Source organism: Bos indicus, chromosome 4 (genome assembly GCF_029378745.1).
Source record: "Bos indicus isolate NIAB-ARS_2022 breed Sahiwal x Tharparkar chromosome 4, NIAB-ARS_B.indTharparkar_mat_pri_1.0, whole genome shotgun sequence".
Classification (NCBI taxonomy): domain Eukaryota; kingdom Metazoa; phylum Chordata; class Mammalia; order Artiodactyla; family Bovidae; genus Bos; species Bos indicus.
The window spans coordinates 45,138,533-45,156,806 of record NC_091763.1 but is presented as its reverse complement, the minus strand read 5'-3'; the positions used below and the strand labels follow the sequence as shown (position 1 = coordinate 45,156,806).

General features: G+C 34.9%; 1 protein-coding gene across 2 annotated transcripts in view; it reads left to right on the top strand.

Annotated features, from left to right (window-relative positions):
- Positions 1-18,274, top strand: part of RELN (reelin) — a 558,072-nt gene that overhangs the window by 371,795 nt on the left and 168,003 nt on the right. For both annotated transcript variants that reach the window (XM_070787714.1, XM_070787715.1), the window contains 3 exons: positions 1,011-1,244; positions 1,916-2,077; positions 6,358-6,594. In XM_070787714.1, the coding sequence (XP_070643815.1) occupies positions 1,011-1,244; positions 1,916-2,077; positions 6,358-6,594 (633 nt within the window). The remainder of the gene's footprint in view (positions 1-1,010; positions 1,245-1,915; positions 2,078-6,357; positions 6,595-18,274) is intronic.

Genomic DNA, 18,274 nt, shown 5'->3' with positions numbered 1-18,274 from the left:
ATATACTTCAATTAAAATTTCAATAAATAAATAAAAATAAAAGGCTTGTTCCAGGTTTTAGAAATTTTTGAATGCTTAGAAACCTGCCACCCACCCAAAAAGATACCAATTTAATTTTATAATGGGTAATGTAGTAATTATTATGAGAAGGAAATAGTGCTGTACAAATAAAGAATTTGAAACTGATTCCTGATGAGCAAACTCCTTAAAATATAAGAAGTTTCTGATATTCAGTTATTAAGTCATCTGTGATGAGTTCTGTCACTAACAGAAGACTCAGGTAACTCTGTCTATATTCTAGTCAGCTCACATACATACAGTACATCCTTATATGGCAGCGGGCAGGCTGTTGTGTAGTGTGTGTGAAGGGGGAATTTGCTTTTTCTCGAAGCACTGCTAATGTGGGATTCCACTGAGAGACAACACAGTTCTGCTAAGGACATCTATCTAGGTCAAGGGTGTATGCATTCCCTTTATAATGCAATTCAGTTTGAAATAAAAATAGATTTATTTTCCAGTCTTTTCTGAATATTTCCAGTAATTACTGTAAAAAACATAGCATGTATTTTTATATTTGTTTCTAAAGGAAATTTATTCTAGATATCCTATAGAAGTATTTTACCTACATTGTTTCTTTTGTAAATTTAATGAACATCATTGTGAATAAAATTGCATACACATAATATAACTTTTACAAAGATTTTAAATTGGAAATATGCACAAATATAGATACATTTGCAGGTAAATTATTGGCATTGGTTGAGGGCAAGTGCTAAATAAATGTTTTAATCATAATTTTTTTTTTTTTACAGCAGGACTGTATTCTTTTAGAGTATTTACAGTAACTTCTCCCAAATCAAGCCTTCAAATTCAGTATTCTCCAAAAACAAATAAGCCTTCCTCACCATTCATTCAAATACTGGCTTCTGGACTTCCTCATCCCTAAAGTAAATAAAGAAATCTCTGAAAGGACTAACGTTTAGGATTTAATTTCATTGTCTGTCTTTCAGATGTGACCCTGGATTTTCTGGGCCAGCTTGTGAGATGGCATCCCAGACATTCCCAATGTTTATTTCTGAAAGCTTTGGCAGTTCCAGGCTCTCTTCTTACCATAATTTTTACTCTATCCGTGGTGCTGAAGTCAGCTTTGGCTGTGGTGTCTTGGCCAGTGGTAAGGCCCTGGTTTTCAACAAAGATGGGAGGCGTCAGTTAATCACATCTTTGCTTGACAGCTCACAATCCAGGTGAGTTAAAGCAGAATGAAATACATACAGAAATAAGATAGCAAAGATTGAATTCATATCTATTAATTTTCTTTTTTTTCCTTTGTTACTAATATATATATATATATATCTTCTGATTTTCAGTCAAGATAAGAGGAAGCTTATAGTTTATATAGGGTTAATTTGCCCTAGTTTTTAATAAATTAAAAGGCTCATTATGATTTTAAGATACTAATGACTGACTAGATTTTTTTAAAAATATGAAATGTTAGCATCAAAACTGTTCTTAAGCCAAGGGCTAGTTAATTATTTATGTAGTTTTATTTATTTGGCAGCTTGCAGAGGCTGATTAGATTTACCCTACATCTTCCCTTCCCCCAGTGCTTAATAAATAATGTAGCAAGAGAATGATTGACATTTTAAGTGTATGTACACAAGTATGTAGTATACAAATATGTGTAAACATATGGTTATATTTGTATAAATAGATGTCTATAAAACACATGTATTGACCTCATCTTCTACATATATTCATATATATCTCAGTGAAATTGCTTACATTTTATAGAAGAGGGATGAATGGAAACCTACAGCTTTTGAGTAGTTTATTGAAATTGGTTCAAAATTCTTTAAAAGCCACAATGAATGTTTTAAATGTTTATGCACACTAATTATAGACAGTTCATGTCTAGGTTTCTCCAGTTCACATTGAGGCTGGGAAGCAAGTCTGTTCTGAGCACGTGCAAAGCCCCTGACCAACCTGGTGAAGGTGTTTTATTACATTATTCTTATGATAATGGGATAACTTGGAAACTCTTGGAGCATTATTCATATCTCAACTATCATGAGCCCAGGTATGTTGGAAAGCATTTGGAAAAATGGGAGGATGATAGTTCCTTCCTAAGGAAATCTTTGTTCAAGTGGTGTAAGAGCCTAGATACTTTTGCATTGAGAGATGGTAAGGATAAAGATTGATGCCTCTTGCAATGAAAAACTAGCAAGCTACAGTCTTGTAATCTGTTTGCCCTGCTGACTTCTGGTAATTTGAAAAAATTTATCCTCGTATTCTGAAATGTATATCTAAGGGAAATATGTTTTTATGTCTAGGAAAGAGAAAAATAATTAACACTTTTTTCCCTTTTCAACTATAGTACAAACTATTAGATAAGATTTTAATATAGTACTAAATTATAAATGCTGTTGACAAATATTTGTCAGCAATATATGATAAATTATAATAAATCATATGAGATAATAACTCATAAAATCTTATGACTGATTTTTTTAAATTTGCATGTAACATAATTGAGTTATAAGTAGAAAGATATTTTTCTAGCACATATATCATCCCTGGCAAAGATGGAGTTGGAGGCTGTATTTAAAGCCCTTTCTTCAGGCCACTGCTGTTTTTCTTTGGCTTATATATTTCACAGTCTACAGTCACAATTGTGAGATTTAAGTTTTACTTGAAGCAGAGCCATCCTTCAGTTTGGGTAGTGATAATCACCATTGGTGATACAATTTCAAATGTATCCAAAGAGTCACCTCCTTTTCTAGAACACTTTTTGACCTGCTGACTGAAATTCCTTTAAAACAGCCGAAGAGGAAGATGGGAAAGTTAAAATAGCACTAAAGTAGGTATCCCTGTGGCTTATATCCACTGTCAAATATAAAGAGCTAATAAAGTTTGCCTTCCTGGAAGTACATACATGTTGACCATGGAAAGATGTGAAAAAGAGTTGAGACTTTGGGCACTGAAGTGTGCATTGGCATCATAGCAAAAAACAGGGCAATGATGATTTTATATACTTTGAAGTTTTGCCTAGAGCTATCCCTATATTTAAGTATTTGCAAATACATGAGAACTTTTATTGATATTTTCATTAGAAAGTGAGGTACCGTGTAATAGAGATAGTATTTAACAATTATTATGAGTAGTAAATATTATATGTTATAAAATTTAAGAATGCACCAAATATGTTGAATCTATTCCCTCTAGGGGTAGACACAAGACTAAACTCAATGTTCTCACTCAGTAGAGACATATGAATCCTAAAGAAACATTTTTTAGACTCTCCATAATAAGCATTAAGAGAAAATCTAGCAAAACTCAAGATGATAATAAAAAATAATGAAAGCGTGAAGAAAATATCATTGTCCTAAGTTAAATTGGCCTAAAATACATTTTTTTCTAACAAAGATAGACAGTTTCAAATTCAGTAATCAATTTGTAGCATGAAATTTAATTAATCTTTGTTGATATGAAAAATAATTATAGATTTAATGTGCTATTGCAAAGGTACGTTTAATCTTGCCTGCCATTTGACAGCAACATTTTTCTTCTAAGCAGAATCAAGGTGGCTTTGCAACACTAGGTATGTGCACAGCTTTAAAGATTAAGATCAGAGTGGAGATTTTTTTAAATGGAGAATATGGTAGTGGTACCAAGAACACTTTGATTTTATATATATTGCCTCTGTCCAAGAGACTCTTCCTTCCTCTTACATAAATATTAATAAAGGGTAACATAGCAGTAGAATTTGATATATTCTAGACACTAAATTACATTTTATATGATAAATAATACAAACCATGTAAACTCACCATAGGACAGTTAATTATATCTTCATGCCTTTAGCCATTTGCTGAGTTTTCTTCAGTATAAATTACTATCTGTAATTGCTGTGAATTTCATATTGTCCCTTTCTGCCATGGTTGTTAGAAAATGAAGTGTGATCCCTATTAGATATGCTAGTTGGCTAACTCCTGTTATTCCTAGCTGATTTCTAATAATTTGCTTACCTGTAGTTCTCTCAATAAATGAAGAGTTCTGCTTGTTATTTATATTTATAAAAGTTAAAGTCTGTATATATCTGAGTTAATCTTTTAACTCTTAACTGATTAGATTGTCTTGTAAACTAAAATATGAAACTTTATATTGTTGGTGAAACTGATATTATTCTAGATTTTTCTTAATTATGGGGCTTGTTTTTTTATTCTAAAATTATAAAGTCTAACAATATTTTATTTTTGTCTTGATTATTGATTATAAGAAATCCATGAGCTTAGTACATATCCAAAAAGGGAATCTTGAAACAGAAAGTTGACTTAAATTCCTGGGTTTTCATCTAGGAATAGTCAGATCTAATGGTTCCATAGCTTTACTAGCCAGTTACTGTAATAGGTATAGAGTAGGAAAAACAGAGACTCCCACCCCACCTGAAGATATAATGTAGCGATAAAGAACACAGACTCTAGAGCCGTGTTCACTAGATCCATACCCTGGCATTGTCACTTAAAAGCTGCTTAACCTAAAAGAAAATCTTTAACCTCATTTTGCCTTTGTGTTTGAATCTCTATCAGAGTACACTGATAATATGTACTTATTCTATGCAGAAAGAATTTATTAAGTCCTTTTTATATACCAGGTTCTAGGTGCTAAGATAAAATAGTGAAAAACAGAAAAAAGTCTATGACTTTGCCGTAAGGATAGTGTTATTCCAGTTTCACAGATGAAGATGCTGAAGCGCATAGAGGTTAAATACCTTCCCTGCAGCTGCAAAGTTGTCAACCATTAGGTGCCAAGAGTCTGATTACAGACTCACAGTCTTAACATCTCTGCTGATGAAAATATTGGTCACTTCAATTACTGTTATCACACACATATACACTTTATTTTCTTTAAAATTTCCTGAGAAATTCTACTTCTCAGTTGTTAATTTTTAACATTGTGTATAGTTTCATCAGAAAAAATAATACCTGCTTTTAAAATTATTAATATAAAATTATAATTTTCTAATAACAATGCTAATACAATAATATTATTAAATTAATGTATTATATTTTTATTGTTAAGCCAGTTTGAATATAGTTTGATTATTTTATTATTTCTTTGCTATGTTGACATAAATAATATTTAATTATTTAATAAATATTTAGAAAAAATAAAGTGAGAATTACTGAAATAACTTAAATTTTATTCTTTTAATAAACTCACATTGATTAAAATATTAGCAAATTATGTACTTAAAAATAATAAACTTATGGTAACTATGTCTTTTTAGGTTAAGAAATGCTTTTTAGTTTATATTTCTGTATTTAAACATTGATTTATCCTATTTAAAAAGTCTGTTTACTCACATTTCAAAAAGTCCTACCACTTTTTTAGTGTTTATATCATCAATGATTGTAATCAGGTTATTCCACCCCATATTTTCATGTACAAATTATTTAAAGAAAAAATAGACTTTATTTTTAATAAGTTTCAGTACATAAAAAATATATTTTCAAGATGTGATTTAATGCTTCTTTGTGTAATAATTAAAAGATGAACATAATACAAATATGAAAATCAATCTAATTTTTCAGTAAATCCAGCCTCAGACTTTGAAGTTTTTAAAGAATTTTTTTCTCAGTTTTCCAACCAGTTACCTGCCTTAGGGAGTTTTTCTTTGCTCACTAGGAAAAAGATTCAGTCCTTTCAGTGTGCGTTAACGCAGACAACTCTCCTGGTGTTTAATTGTACATTGATGGAGATAAATGTTCCATTTGCCATTCGCTTCACATCTCACCTTGTGTATGGATGTGAGCAGCATGGTACTGTGATTTATGGAGCTTTCAAGCAGATGTCATTGCAGTGGCAATTAATGTATGGTTCCTGCTGCTGTGTACAATGATTGCTCCTGGAAATTAGATACTATTCTTAATTTTCTTCCCCATTTGTCAGATGCAGGTTTGTTGTCATAGCCACCATGACAGAGCAAGTGACCTCGCACACTATGCTAAACTCATGGGAATGAGAAACTGCCATGGTTCCTACCAGTCCAAAACTATAATATGTGTAACAAGCTGCCAATATTCTTTACCAGACTTAGGCGAATCTTGCCACATTGACAACTGTGTTTTATTGGGTTAGTGTCTCTGAGAGCAACTGAGTGAAAGGAGTCATATTTTGGATGTATCAAGAAGACTTTGTTGCAGTCAGACAAGAAACTGGAAAATCTCAAAAATGTTTGTCATAGTGGGAGAATTATTTTTTCAAATATTATACTGCAGAAAACAAGATCCTGCTATAAATGTTTGTATTTTAAGACACCAAAATAATCCAAAATTTTACTTCTGTTTTCTGCTTTAGAATAATCTCCGTAGAATTACCAGATGATGCAAGACAGTTTGGAATTCAGTTCAGATGGTGGCAACCATACCATTCTTCCCAGGGAGAGGATGTATGGGCTATTGATGAGATTATCATGACATCTGTACTTTTCAACAGCATTAGTCTTGACTTTACCAATCTTGTGGAAGTCACTCAGTCTCTGGGATTCTACCTTGGAAATGTTCAGCCATACTGTGGCCATGACTGGACCCTTTGGTAAGGATTTCATCTTTGTTCTTGTTGTTGTTATATTTTGCATTCAGGATTGAAACACAAAGATGACCTTCCAGTCCACCTAGCACTTAGTCTTTTGTATTAATTGAACATGAACCATTTGAAAAGTCATTATTATGTCTATAAGTAAGTTATCTTGGGAAAGAAGACTGAAAACAAAATACTGATAGATTTAAAGATAAATCTTACTGTGTTTATTATTAATCTTGAATTTTTACTTTCCCACCATTACACATAAAAACCCTCTTCACCAAGTGTTAATATCTAAAGTGACTAACATATTCTCCCTTCAAGGTGGTCCATCATGATCACAGTGAAAATTGAAATCACTTTAATGACTATTTTAATAAAATTTCTCATGAGATGTTTTATTTTCATGCTGTGTTACATAAAGTCCAAGAAGCTTTTCCATCCCTGATTTGTTTAATAAGATCTCCTTTGTTTTAAAATTAATTTAATTGGAGGCTAATTACTTTTATCAAGATTGGACCAGTGACTTGTATAGCTAATGTCAGTGGAGTTTCAAGATTGTAGAATCTCTTAGTCCAGATACCTTTCATTCTTAGATTTGTTTCTCCCTATGATCATATGCAAACTTAATTATACATTAAGTGGTAAATGAATAATTTAAGACTGTGATTAGTACTTCAGAAACATCGGTAGGATGACACAATAGTGATTAACTAGAGTCAGGAGGTGGCCACTTTGGAAATCTAGGAGGAGGCTGCTGCTGCTGCTAAGTCGCGTCAGTCGTGTCCGACTCTCCGCGACCCCATAGACGGCAGCCTACCAGGCTCCTCCGTCCCTGGGATTCTCCAAGCAAGAGTACTGGAGTGGGGTGCCATCGCCTTCTCCGAGGAGGAGGCTATGTTTGGGTAATTCAGAGAGTGGATACAATGCATTCCACCAATTGGGAAGTAAAAAAACGGGAAGTTCCAGGCACTTGAAGACCTGAAGGAAGAGCATTCAGCTACAAGAACCTTTTAGTGCAAAGACTCCCATAGCATGAGCGACTATGGCATGTTCAAAAATCAGGAAGTATGCCAGTGGTGCTGGAGCCTCAGGGATGAGGGAGCAAATGTCAGAAATGGAAGCCAAGAGATGTGCAGAAGCCCGATCAGGTAGGAGTTTCCAGGCTTAGAGATGCTACATTAAAACTCAGGTCTGTAAAATCTCACAACTCACAGCCTTCATCATTGTACATACTACCCCTCTCTGGGTTCCCTTAGAACTTTAAGCATGATTGAAGAATAATTCTCTGAGTCTTTTACTTTCTCTTGAGTCATGGTCAGACCAATTTAATTTCTCCAGATGAATCTCACCAAAAGCTATTCACTGCAATTGTCTCCAGAGAGTATATCATAAATGACCCATCAGTGACCTTATCATAATTAGAGGTAAATTTTACACACCATTGCACATAAAATTACCTTTGATGGGAACTGTGCATGGACAGTTACATCTCACACAGCAGGCTGAAATTCTAGCATCAAAATGACAGCTAATGGAATGGAAGTACAGCTGATCACTTTTGCTGTGAGCACTGTCCAACTAGATAAAATGAAATTTCTATATGACAAAATATAAAAGGTTATATTCTGTATTTTCTAGTTGATAGCTTCAGGTGCTTATTTTTGTGCATGTTCTTTCTTAGTCCCAGAGTCTTCAAAGAAAATAAAGGGGTGAAGCAAATAAGATACAAAAATGTAAAGCAAAATGAGAGTTCTTGGAATTTTATGATTCTGAAATTTTAAATTGACCTAAATTAACCACCATCCAAATTGATCTTATATCATAAACTGTATCCCCCAAGTTTGTTTAGCAGTTTTTCTTTCCAGCACTTCTAATACAACAAAGAATCATATCACGAATGCAAGTCCTGTATCATGTTTATTTTTTCATAAATAGTTCACATCTGCTCAAATAAACTCCAAAGTTGCTGAGCATTTTAATTTAACACTTGGGTTGAATGCATGATAACAGCAGTTTAATTTCTGTGCTTTGACCAAAACCCTAAGAACAATATTCTTTCACACAAGCCTGATGAGTATTCTTAACCCACCACTGCTTTAATTGGTGGAGATACATTTACTTTGTGAAAGTACAATCACAGTAATTATAGAAAGCCATAAGAAAATATAAATAATTGTACAATCCCCATGGGCACCTTGAGCAACGCCATAGGAGTTTTATTAACAGCCACATGTGAGCAATCAGATTTGACTTTCTGATCTTCTCTGAAACGAAAAGGAGTTGTCCTGGTTATGAAACAACAGAGAGTATACTCTGGTGGTGATAATGAGACTAGAGAAACACATTAACCACTTTAATAAGGACATGAAAAATGCTCTCTACTCATTAAAATGAAACAACATGGAAGGTTTCAAACTGTTCCCATTTTCTTAGCCAATGAATCAGAATAAAGCCTCTTTTAATGACACCGTTTTCTCTCTGCTGCTGTTGAGGAATATATTGTCCGAGTTCAGTGTGAACTCATTTTAGTGATGTTTTTAAGAAACACTTATTGCAATATTAAAATTCAAATGATGATATTGACCAACTATTTATCGTAACTCCCTAGTCCTAAAACAAGTTGTTTTTTTGTTTTTGTTTTTGTTTTTTCTTTTTCAATGTAGAACCTTTGGAGCATGTTATCTTATTAAGTAAAAATTTTTTGAACATGTTCAAATATGTGGCCTCTGGCCTTCAATGACCTTGCTTCTCTCAAGGGAAATTTTGAAATGTATACATGTTTGCCACAAATGACTGGTGTTAAATTAATTATTGTTGGCTTTTCCCAGCTGTGAGTTCATTTGGTTCTCATTTTCTAACTTACGACTTTCCATGGGCATGGATTCCTGTTACTGAGAGTGTTCTCCAGGGAAAACCTGGACAATTGCTTTTTCATTAGAAGAACTACAGTCAATATGCTATAAATCACTTTACAGTGTGTCATATTAGAGCATGTTTTTCCATGTGGAAATGAATTGCTTTTAATTATTCGTAGTACTTTCCTTTCTTCCATGCATAGTCTCTGAAATCAGAACCTCTGTCTGCTTTATGTTCTAAAGATAGTCTTTAAAGCCCCTTCCATGTATTTTAAGATCACTAAGGGAATTATTTTAATTGATGTTTATTAAAGGTGAATTGACCAATGCTATTAGAGAGAATACCAAGGCACATTTACATTCCTCTGTCTTATCTAGTAGACTAGCTTAAGTATACAGGTGGGAAGGAATTGTTTATTATGCAGAGTTTTTTTTTTTTAATGTAGAGTTTTAGTTTCAAAATGTGTAAACCTGTGAGAGGATGGTCATTATAGCATATTATAATTGGTAGTTGGTTTTAGTAGAAGACATAAAGAGTTTTCCAGACAACCAAAGACTAAAGGAGTTCAGCACAACTAGATGGGCTTTACAAGAAATGTATTAAAGGAGTGTCTTCAAGCTGAAACAAAATGGCTCTAATTGATAACAGGAAAACATATAATAGAATAAATCCCACTGATAAAAGTAAATACATAGTTAAATTCAAAACACTCTCATGTTGTAGTGTTTGCATGCTTGCTAAGTCATTTCAGTTGTGTCCAACTCTTTGTGACAACTATGGACCATAGCCCACCAGGCTTCTCTGTCCATGGAATTCTCTAGGCAAGAATACTGGAGTGCATTGCCATGCCTTCCTCCAGGGGATCTTCCTGATCCAAGGGTCAAACCCATGTCTCTTATGTCTCCTGCATTGGAGGATTGGTTCTTTCCTGGGAAGCCTTAAGTTGTAGTGGTGGTAGGTAAACACTTATAAATCTAGTATAAAGGTTAGAAGACAAAAGTAGTAAAAATAATTATAATTACAATAATTTGTTAACAGAAAAGATAAAAAATATGTAAATTATGACCCCCAAACATGAAACATGGTGGGGGAAGTTAAAAATATAGAGCTTTAGTATTCATTTGACTTAAGTTGTTATCAACTTAAAATAGACAGTTATATATATAAGATACTTTATATAAACCTCATGGTAGCTGCAAAGTAAAAACCTGGAATAGATATACAAAAGATAAAGAGAATGGAACCTAAGCATATCACTACAGAAAATCATCAAATCATGAAGAAAAAGAGCAAGAGAAGAAAGGAAGAAATGAATTACAAAATTACAAAAGAAAGAAATTACAACCAGAAAACAATTAACACAATGACAATAGTAAGTTTTAGTAAGTCCAAACCTTTCAAAAATTATTTTGAATGAAATGGACTGAATTCTCCAATCAAAAGCCAGAGTGACTGAATGGATTAAAAGAAACAAGACCCAACTTTATATTGCCTCCAAGAGTCTCACTTCAGCTTTCAGATAGCACACAAACTCAAAGGGATGGGAAAAGATATTCCATACAAACAGAAGCCAGAAGAAAGCAGGAGTAGCTATACTTATATCAGACAAAATAGACTTAAAGCAAAGACTGTAATAAAAGATAAAGATAGGTGTTACATAATGAGAAAGTTACTACCCCAACAAGGCTATAAAACATTTGTAAATATTTATGCACCCCAACATAGGAGCATCTAAACATATAAAGCAAATATGAACAGACATGAAGGGAAAAATCAACAGCTATACAAGAATAGGAATGGACTCAGGTCTCTACTTTCAATATTGGATTCATGTAGAATATCAGTAAGAAAACATTGATCTTAAAAGACAAGTTAGACCAGATATATTTAACAAACATTTATGAAACATTGCTTCCAAAAGTAGAAGACTGCATATTCTTTTCAAGTGCACATGATACATTCTCCAGGTTAGAGCATATGTTAGGCCACAAAACAAGTCCTAACACCTTTAAGAAGTCTGAAGTCATGTCAAGCAATTTTTCCAACCACAATGGTGTGAAACTAGAAATCAATTACAAGAAGTAAACTGGAAAATCCACAAACATGGAAATTAAACAATGTGCTACTGAACAATGGGTTGAAACATTAAAGAATGTCTTGAGACAAATGAAAATGGAAATACAACATAACAAAACATATGGAGTGGGAATTCCCTGGTGGTCAATTGCTTAGGAATCCACACTGACTATCAAGGGCCCAGGTTAAGTCCCTGGTTGGAGAACTAAGATTGTGCAAGCCTTGCAACATGGCAAAAAGAAAAAGAGAGGGATGGATCCAAAGCAGTTCTAAGAGAGAAGTTCATAGTAATAAAAGACTACATTAAGAAATAAGAATGATGTCAAATAAACCTAGCTTTGTACTTCAAGGAACTAGATAAAGAAGGACAAAATAATTTCAAAGTTATTAGAAGGAAAGAAATAACAAAGATCAGAGTGAAAATAAATGCAACAGAGACTAAAAAGATAATAGAAAAGATCAGTGAATCTAAGAAGTGGTTTTCTGAAAAAAATAAACTGAATAGACAAATGTTTAACTAGACTTACCAAGAAAAGAGAGAAGGCTCAAATAAAATTAGAAATGAAAAGGGAAACATTACAACTGACACTACAGAACAGTAAAGAATCATAAGAGGCTATTAAGGACAATTATATGCCAACAAATTGAACAATCTAGAAGAAATAGAGGAATTCCTTGAAACATACAACCTACCAAGACTGCATCATGATGAAATAAAAAATCTGAGCAGACTGATTACTAGTAAGGAGACTGAATTAGTAATCAAAAACCTCCCAGAAAACAAAAGCCTAGAAGCAGAAGACTTTACTGGTATCTAATTCTTAGACATTCTAGAATTATTGCCAATTCTTCTTAAACTTCTCCAAAAAGTAAAAGAGAAAGGAATATTTCCAAACCCATTTTATAAGGCCAGCACAACTCTGACTCTAAAACTAAGCAAGAATGTAATGAGAAAAGAAAATTACAGGCTAAAATTTTTAATAAATATAGATGCAAAAATTCTCAGTAAAATATTAGCAAATCTAATCTAACAACACATTAAAAGTATATGTATCATAATCAAGTTGGATTATGGGATACAAAGGTGAGTCCACATATGAAAATCAGTCAAGTGATATAATACATTAACAAAATGAAAGATAAAAATCATATGACCATCTCAATAGATGCAAAAAAATTTGTCAATATTCAACATCCATTTTTAATTAAAAAAAAAACCTCTCAACAAAGTAGATACAAAGGGAACATGCTGCTCTGCTGTGCTTAGTTATTCAGTCTTGTCTAACTTGATGCAACCCCAAGGACTGTGGCTGGCCAAATTCCTCTGTCTATGGGGATTCTCCAGGCAAGAATATTGGAGTGGGTTTCCACGCCCTCCTCCAGAGGATCTTCCCAACCCAGGGATATAACCCAGGTCTCCCACACCACAGGCAGATTGTTTACCAACTGAGCTACCAGTTCTTACTGTTCAGTCGCTCAGCCATATCTGACTCTTTACACTCCATGGACTGCTGCACGCTAGGCTTCCCTGTCCATTTACCATTTCCTGGAGCTTGCTCTAACTCAAGTCCATTGAGTTGGTGATGCCATCCAACCATCTCGTCCTCTCTCATCCCCTTCTCCTCCTGCCTTCAACTTTTACAGCATCAGGGTCTTTTCTAATGAGTAGGTTCTTCACATCAGGTGGCCAAAGTATTGGAGCCTCAGATTCAGCATCAGTCCTTCCAATGAATATTCAGGGTTGATTTCCTTTAGGATTGACTGATTTGATCTTCTAACAGTCAGAGAGACTCAAGAACCTTCTCCAACACCACAATTCAAAAGCATTGATTCTTCAGCACTCAGCCTTCTTTATAGTCCAACTCTCACATCCATACATGACTGCTCAAAAAACCATAGCTTTGACTACACAAATGTTTGTTGGCAAAGTAATGTCTGTGCTTTTTAATAGGCTGTCTATGTTGGTCATAGCTTTTCTGCATAGGAGCAAGTGTCTTTTAATTTCATGGCTGCAGTCACCATCTGCAGTGATTTTGGAGTCCAAGAAAATAAAGTCTGTCAGTGTTTCCATTGTTTCCCCATCTATTTGCCATGAAGTGATGTGGCCAGATGCCATGATCTTGGTTTTTTTGACTGTTGAGTTCTAAGTCAACTTTTTAACTCTCCTCTTTCACTTTTATGAAGAAGCTCTTAAGTTCCTCTTCACTTTTTGCCGTAAGGGTGGTGTCATCTACATATCTGAAATTATTGATATTTCTCCTGAGAATATTGTTTCCAGCTTGTGTTTCATCCAGCCCAGATTTCACATGATGTACTATGCGTATAAGTTAAATAAGCGGGGTGACAATATACAGCCTTGAAGTACTCCTTTACCAATTTGGAACCAGTCCATTGCTCCATGTCTGGTTCTAACTGTTCCTTCTTGACCTGCATACAGGTTTCTCAGGAGGAAGGTCAGGTGGTCTGCTATTCCCATCTCTTGAAGAATTTCCCACCTTTTGCTGTGATCCACATACTCAAAGGCTTTAGTATAGTCAGTGAAGCAGATGTAGATCTTTTTCGAGAACTCTCTTGCTTTTTTGATGATCCAGTGGATGTTGGCAATTTGATCTCTGCTTCCTCTGCCTTTTCTGAATCCAACTTAAACATCTGGAAGTTCATGGTTCACTTACTGTTGAAGCCTCACTTGGAGAATTTTGGGCATTACTTTGCTAGCTTGTGAGATGGGTGCAATTGTGTGGTAGTTTAAACATTCTTTGGCATTGCCTTTCTTGGGGATTGAAATGAAAACTGACCTTTTCCAGTCCTTTGGCCACTGCTGAGTTTTCCAAATTTGCTGACATATTGAGTGCAGCACTTTCACAGCATCATCTTTCAGGATTTGAAATAGCTCAACGGAATTCCATCACCTCCACTAGCTTTGTTTATAGTGATGCTTCCTAAGGCCCACTTGACTTCACACTCCAGGATATCTGGCTCTAAATGAGAGATCACACCATCGTGGTTATCTGGGTCATTAAGATCCTTTTTGTATAGTTCTTCTGTGTATTCTTGCCACCTCTTCTTAATATCTTCTGCTTCTGTTAGGTCCATACCATTTCTGTCCTTTATTGTGCCCATCTTTGCATGAAATGTTCCCTTGATATCTCTAATTTTCTTGAAGAGATCTCTAGTCTTTCCCATTCTATTCTTTTTCTCTGTTTCTTTTCATTGATCACTGAGGAAGGCTTTCTTATCTCTCCTTGCTATTCTTTGGCACTCTGCATTCAGATGGATATATCTTTCCTTTTCTCCTTTGGTTTTCACTTCTCTTCTTTTCTCAGCTATTTGTAAGTCCTCCTCAGACAACCACTTTGCCTTTTTGCATTTCTTTTTCTTGGGAATGATTTTGATCACTGCCTCCTGTACAGTGTTACAAACCTCTGTCCATAGTTCTTCAGGCACTGTATCAGATCTGATCCCTTGAATCTATGTGTCACTTCTACTGTATAATCGTAAGGGATCTGATTTAGGTCATATGTGAATCATCTAGTGGTTTTTCCTACTTTCTTCAATTTAAGTCTGAATTTTGCTGTCCCAGGGATGCCCATAAAAGGAACATATCTCAACGTAATTAAAGCCATATATGACAAGGCTACTCAGTAATGAGAGGCTAAATGCATCTTCTCTAACATCAAGAATAAGACAAGGATGCCCACTCTCATTACTTTTATTCAAAGTTGTCCTGAAATTCCTAGCCAGAGCAGTTAGGCAAGAAAAACAAAAGTCTCCAAATCCGAGAAGAATAAGTATAACAGTCTTTATTTGCAGATGATGTGATTTTACTATGTGTAGAAAAATGAAAGATTCCACCAAAGCTGTTAGAACTAATAAACAGATTCAGCAAAGTTGAGGATACAAAATTAATTTTTTAAAAAAGTAAGCGCATTTATATATATTAACAATGAACTGCCTGAAAGAAAAATTAAGAAGATGATTGCATTTATCATTGTATCAGAAAAAAATAAAATATCTATTAATAAGTTTAAGCAATTGAAAAAAAGAAATTGAAAAGACACAGATAAATGAAAATATATTCTGTGCTCATGGACTGGGATGATTAATATAGTTATAATGTCCATACAACTCAAGGCCATCTTCAGATTCAATGCAATCCCTATCAAAATTCCAATCTTATTTTTCACAGATATAGAACAAGCAGTTCTAATAGTTGTATAAAAACCACAAAAGACTTCAAGTAGGCAATCTTGAGAAAGAACAAAGCAGAAAGTATCACACTCCCTGATTTCAAACAATTTTACAAAGTTATAGTAATCAAAACAATGTGGTATTGGCATAAAAAGAACACATAGATCAATACAGAACAGAAATGAGAGCCCAGAAATAAACCAATGCATATATAATTTAATTTTTGACAGAAGAGACAATAACATGTGGGGAAAGAACAGTCTCTTCAGTAATTGGTATTTGGGGAAAAAAAGTGCTGCATTCAATATGCCAGCAAATTTGGAAAACTCAGCAGTGGCCCCAGGAATGGAAAAGGTCAGTTTTCATTCTAGTGCCAAAGAACAGTAATGCCAAAGAATCTTCAAGCTACTATAGAGTTGCACTCATTTCGTATCCTAGCAAGGTAATGCTCAAAATCCTTCAAGCTAGACTTCAACAGTACATGAACTGTGGAATTCCAGATGTACAAGCTAGATTTAGAAAAGACAGAAAACCAGATATGAAATTGCCAATACCTGCTGGACCATAGGAAAAGCAAGAGAACTCCAGAAAAACATCTACTTCTGCTTCATTGACTACACGAAAGCCTTTGACTGTGTGGATCACGGCAAATGGTGGAAATTTTTTCAAGAGATGGGAATACCAGACCACCTTACCTGCCTCCTGAGAACCCCATATACAGATCAAGAAGCAACAGTTAGAACCAGACATGGAAAAATGGATTGGATCCAAATTGGGAAAGGAGTACTTCAAGGCTATATATTGTCACCCCGCTTATTTAACTTACATGCAGACTACATCATGTAAAATGCTGGGCTGGATGGAGCTCTGTGGAATCAATATTGTCAGGAGAAATATCAATAACCTCAGATATGCAGATAACACCACCCTAATGGCAGAAAATGAAGAACTAAAGAGACTCTTGATGAAGGTGAATGAGGAGAGTGAAAAAGCTGGCTTACACCTCAACATTCGAAAAACTAAGATCATGGTATCTGGTACCATCACTTCATGGCACATAGATGGGGGAAACAATGGAAACAGTGACAGACTTTATATTGTTCGACTCCAAAACCACTGTGGATGGTGACTGCTGTCATAAAATTAAAAGACTCTTGCTCCTTGGAAGATAGCTGTGACAAACCTAGACAGCGTATTATAAAGCACAGACATTACTTTGCTGACAAAGGTCTGTCTAGTTAGAGCTATGGTTTTTCCAGTATCGTGTACATATGTGAGAGTTGGACCATCAAGAAGGCTGAGCACCAAATAATTGATGCTTTCAAATTGTGGTGCTGGAGAAGACTCTTGAGACTCCCTTGGACAGCAAGGAAATCAAACCAGTCAATCCTAAGGGAAATCAACCCTGAATATTCATTGGAAGGACTGATGCTGAAGCTTCAATACTTTGGCTACCTGATGCAAAGAGCAGATTCATTGGAAAAACCCTGAAGCTGGAAAAGATTGAGGGCAAGAGGAGAAGGGGATTACAGAAGATGAGAAGTTTGGATGGCATCATCAACTCAATGGACATGAGTTTGAGAAACTCCAGAAGTTAGTGAAGAACAAGGAAGCCTGGCATGGTAGAGTCCATGGAGTCACAAAGAGCTGGACACAACCGACTAACTGGACATCACCAGATGGTCAACACTGAAATCAGATTGATTATATTATTTGCAGCCAAAAATGGAGAAGCACTATACAGTCAATAAAAACAAGACCAGGAGCTGACTGTGGCTCAGATCATGAACTCCTTATTGCCAAATTCAACTTAAATTGAAGAAAGTGGGGAAAACCACTAGACCATTCAAGTATGACCTAAATCAAATCGCTTATGATTATACAGTGGAAGTGAGAAATACATTTAAGGGACTAGATCTGATAGAGTGCCTGATGAGCTATGGACAGAGGTTCGTGACATTGTACAAGAGACAGGGACCAAGACCATCCCCATGGAAAAGAAATGCAAAAAAGCAAAATGGCTGTCTGAGAAGGCCTTACAAATATCAGTGAAAAAAAGACAAGTGAAAACCAAAGGAGAAAAGGAAAGATATAAGCATCTGAATGCAGAGTTCCAAAGATAGCAAGGAGAGATAAGAAAGCCTTCCTCAGCAATCAATGAAAAGAAATAGAGGAAAACAACAGAATGGGAAAGACTAGAGATCTCTTCAAGAAAATTAGAGATATCAAGGGAATATTTCATGCAAAGATGGACTCAATAAAGGACAGAAATGGTATGGACCTAACAGAAGCAGAAGATATTAAGAGGTGGCAAGAATACACAGAAGAACTATACAAAAAAAGATCTTCACGACCCAGATAATCACAGTGGTGTGATCACTCTCCTAGAGCCAGACATCCTGGAAAGTGAAGTTAAGTGGGCCTTAGAAAGCATCACTACACACAAAGCTAGTGGAGGAGATGGAATTCCAGTTGAGCTATTTCAAATCCTGAAAGATGATGCTGTGAAAGTACTGCACTCAATATGCCAGCAAATTTGGAAAACTCAGCAGTGGCCACAGGACTGGAA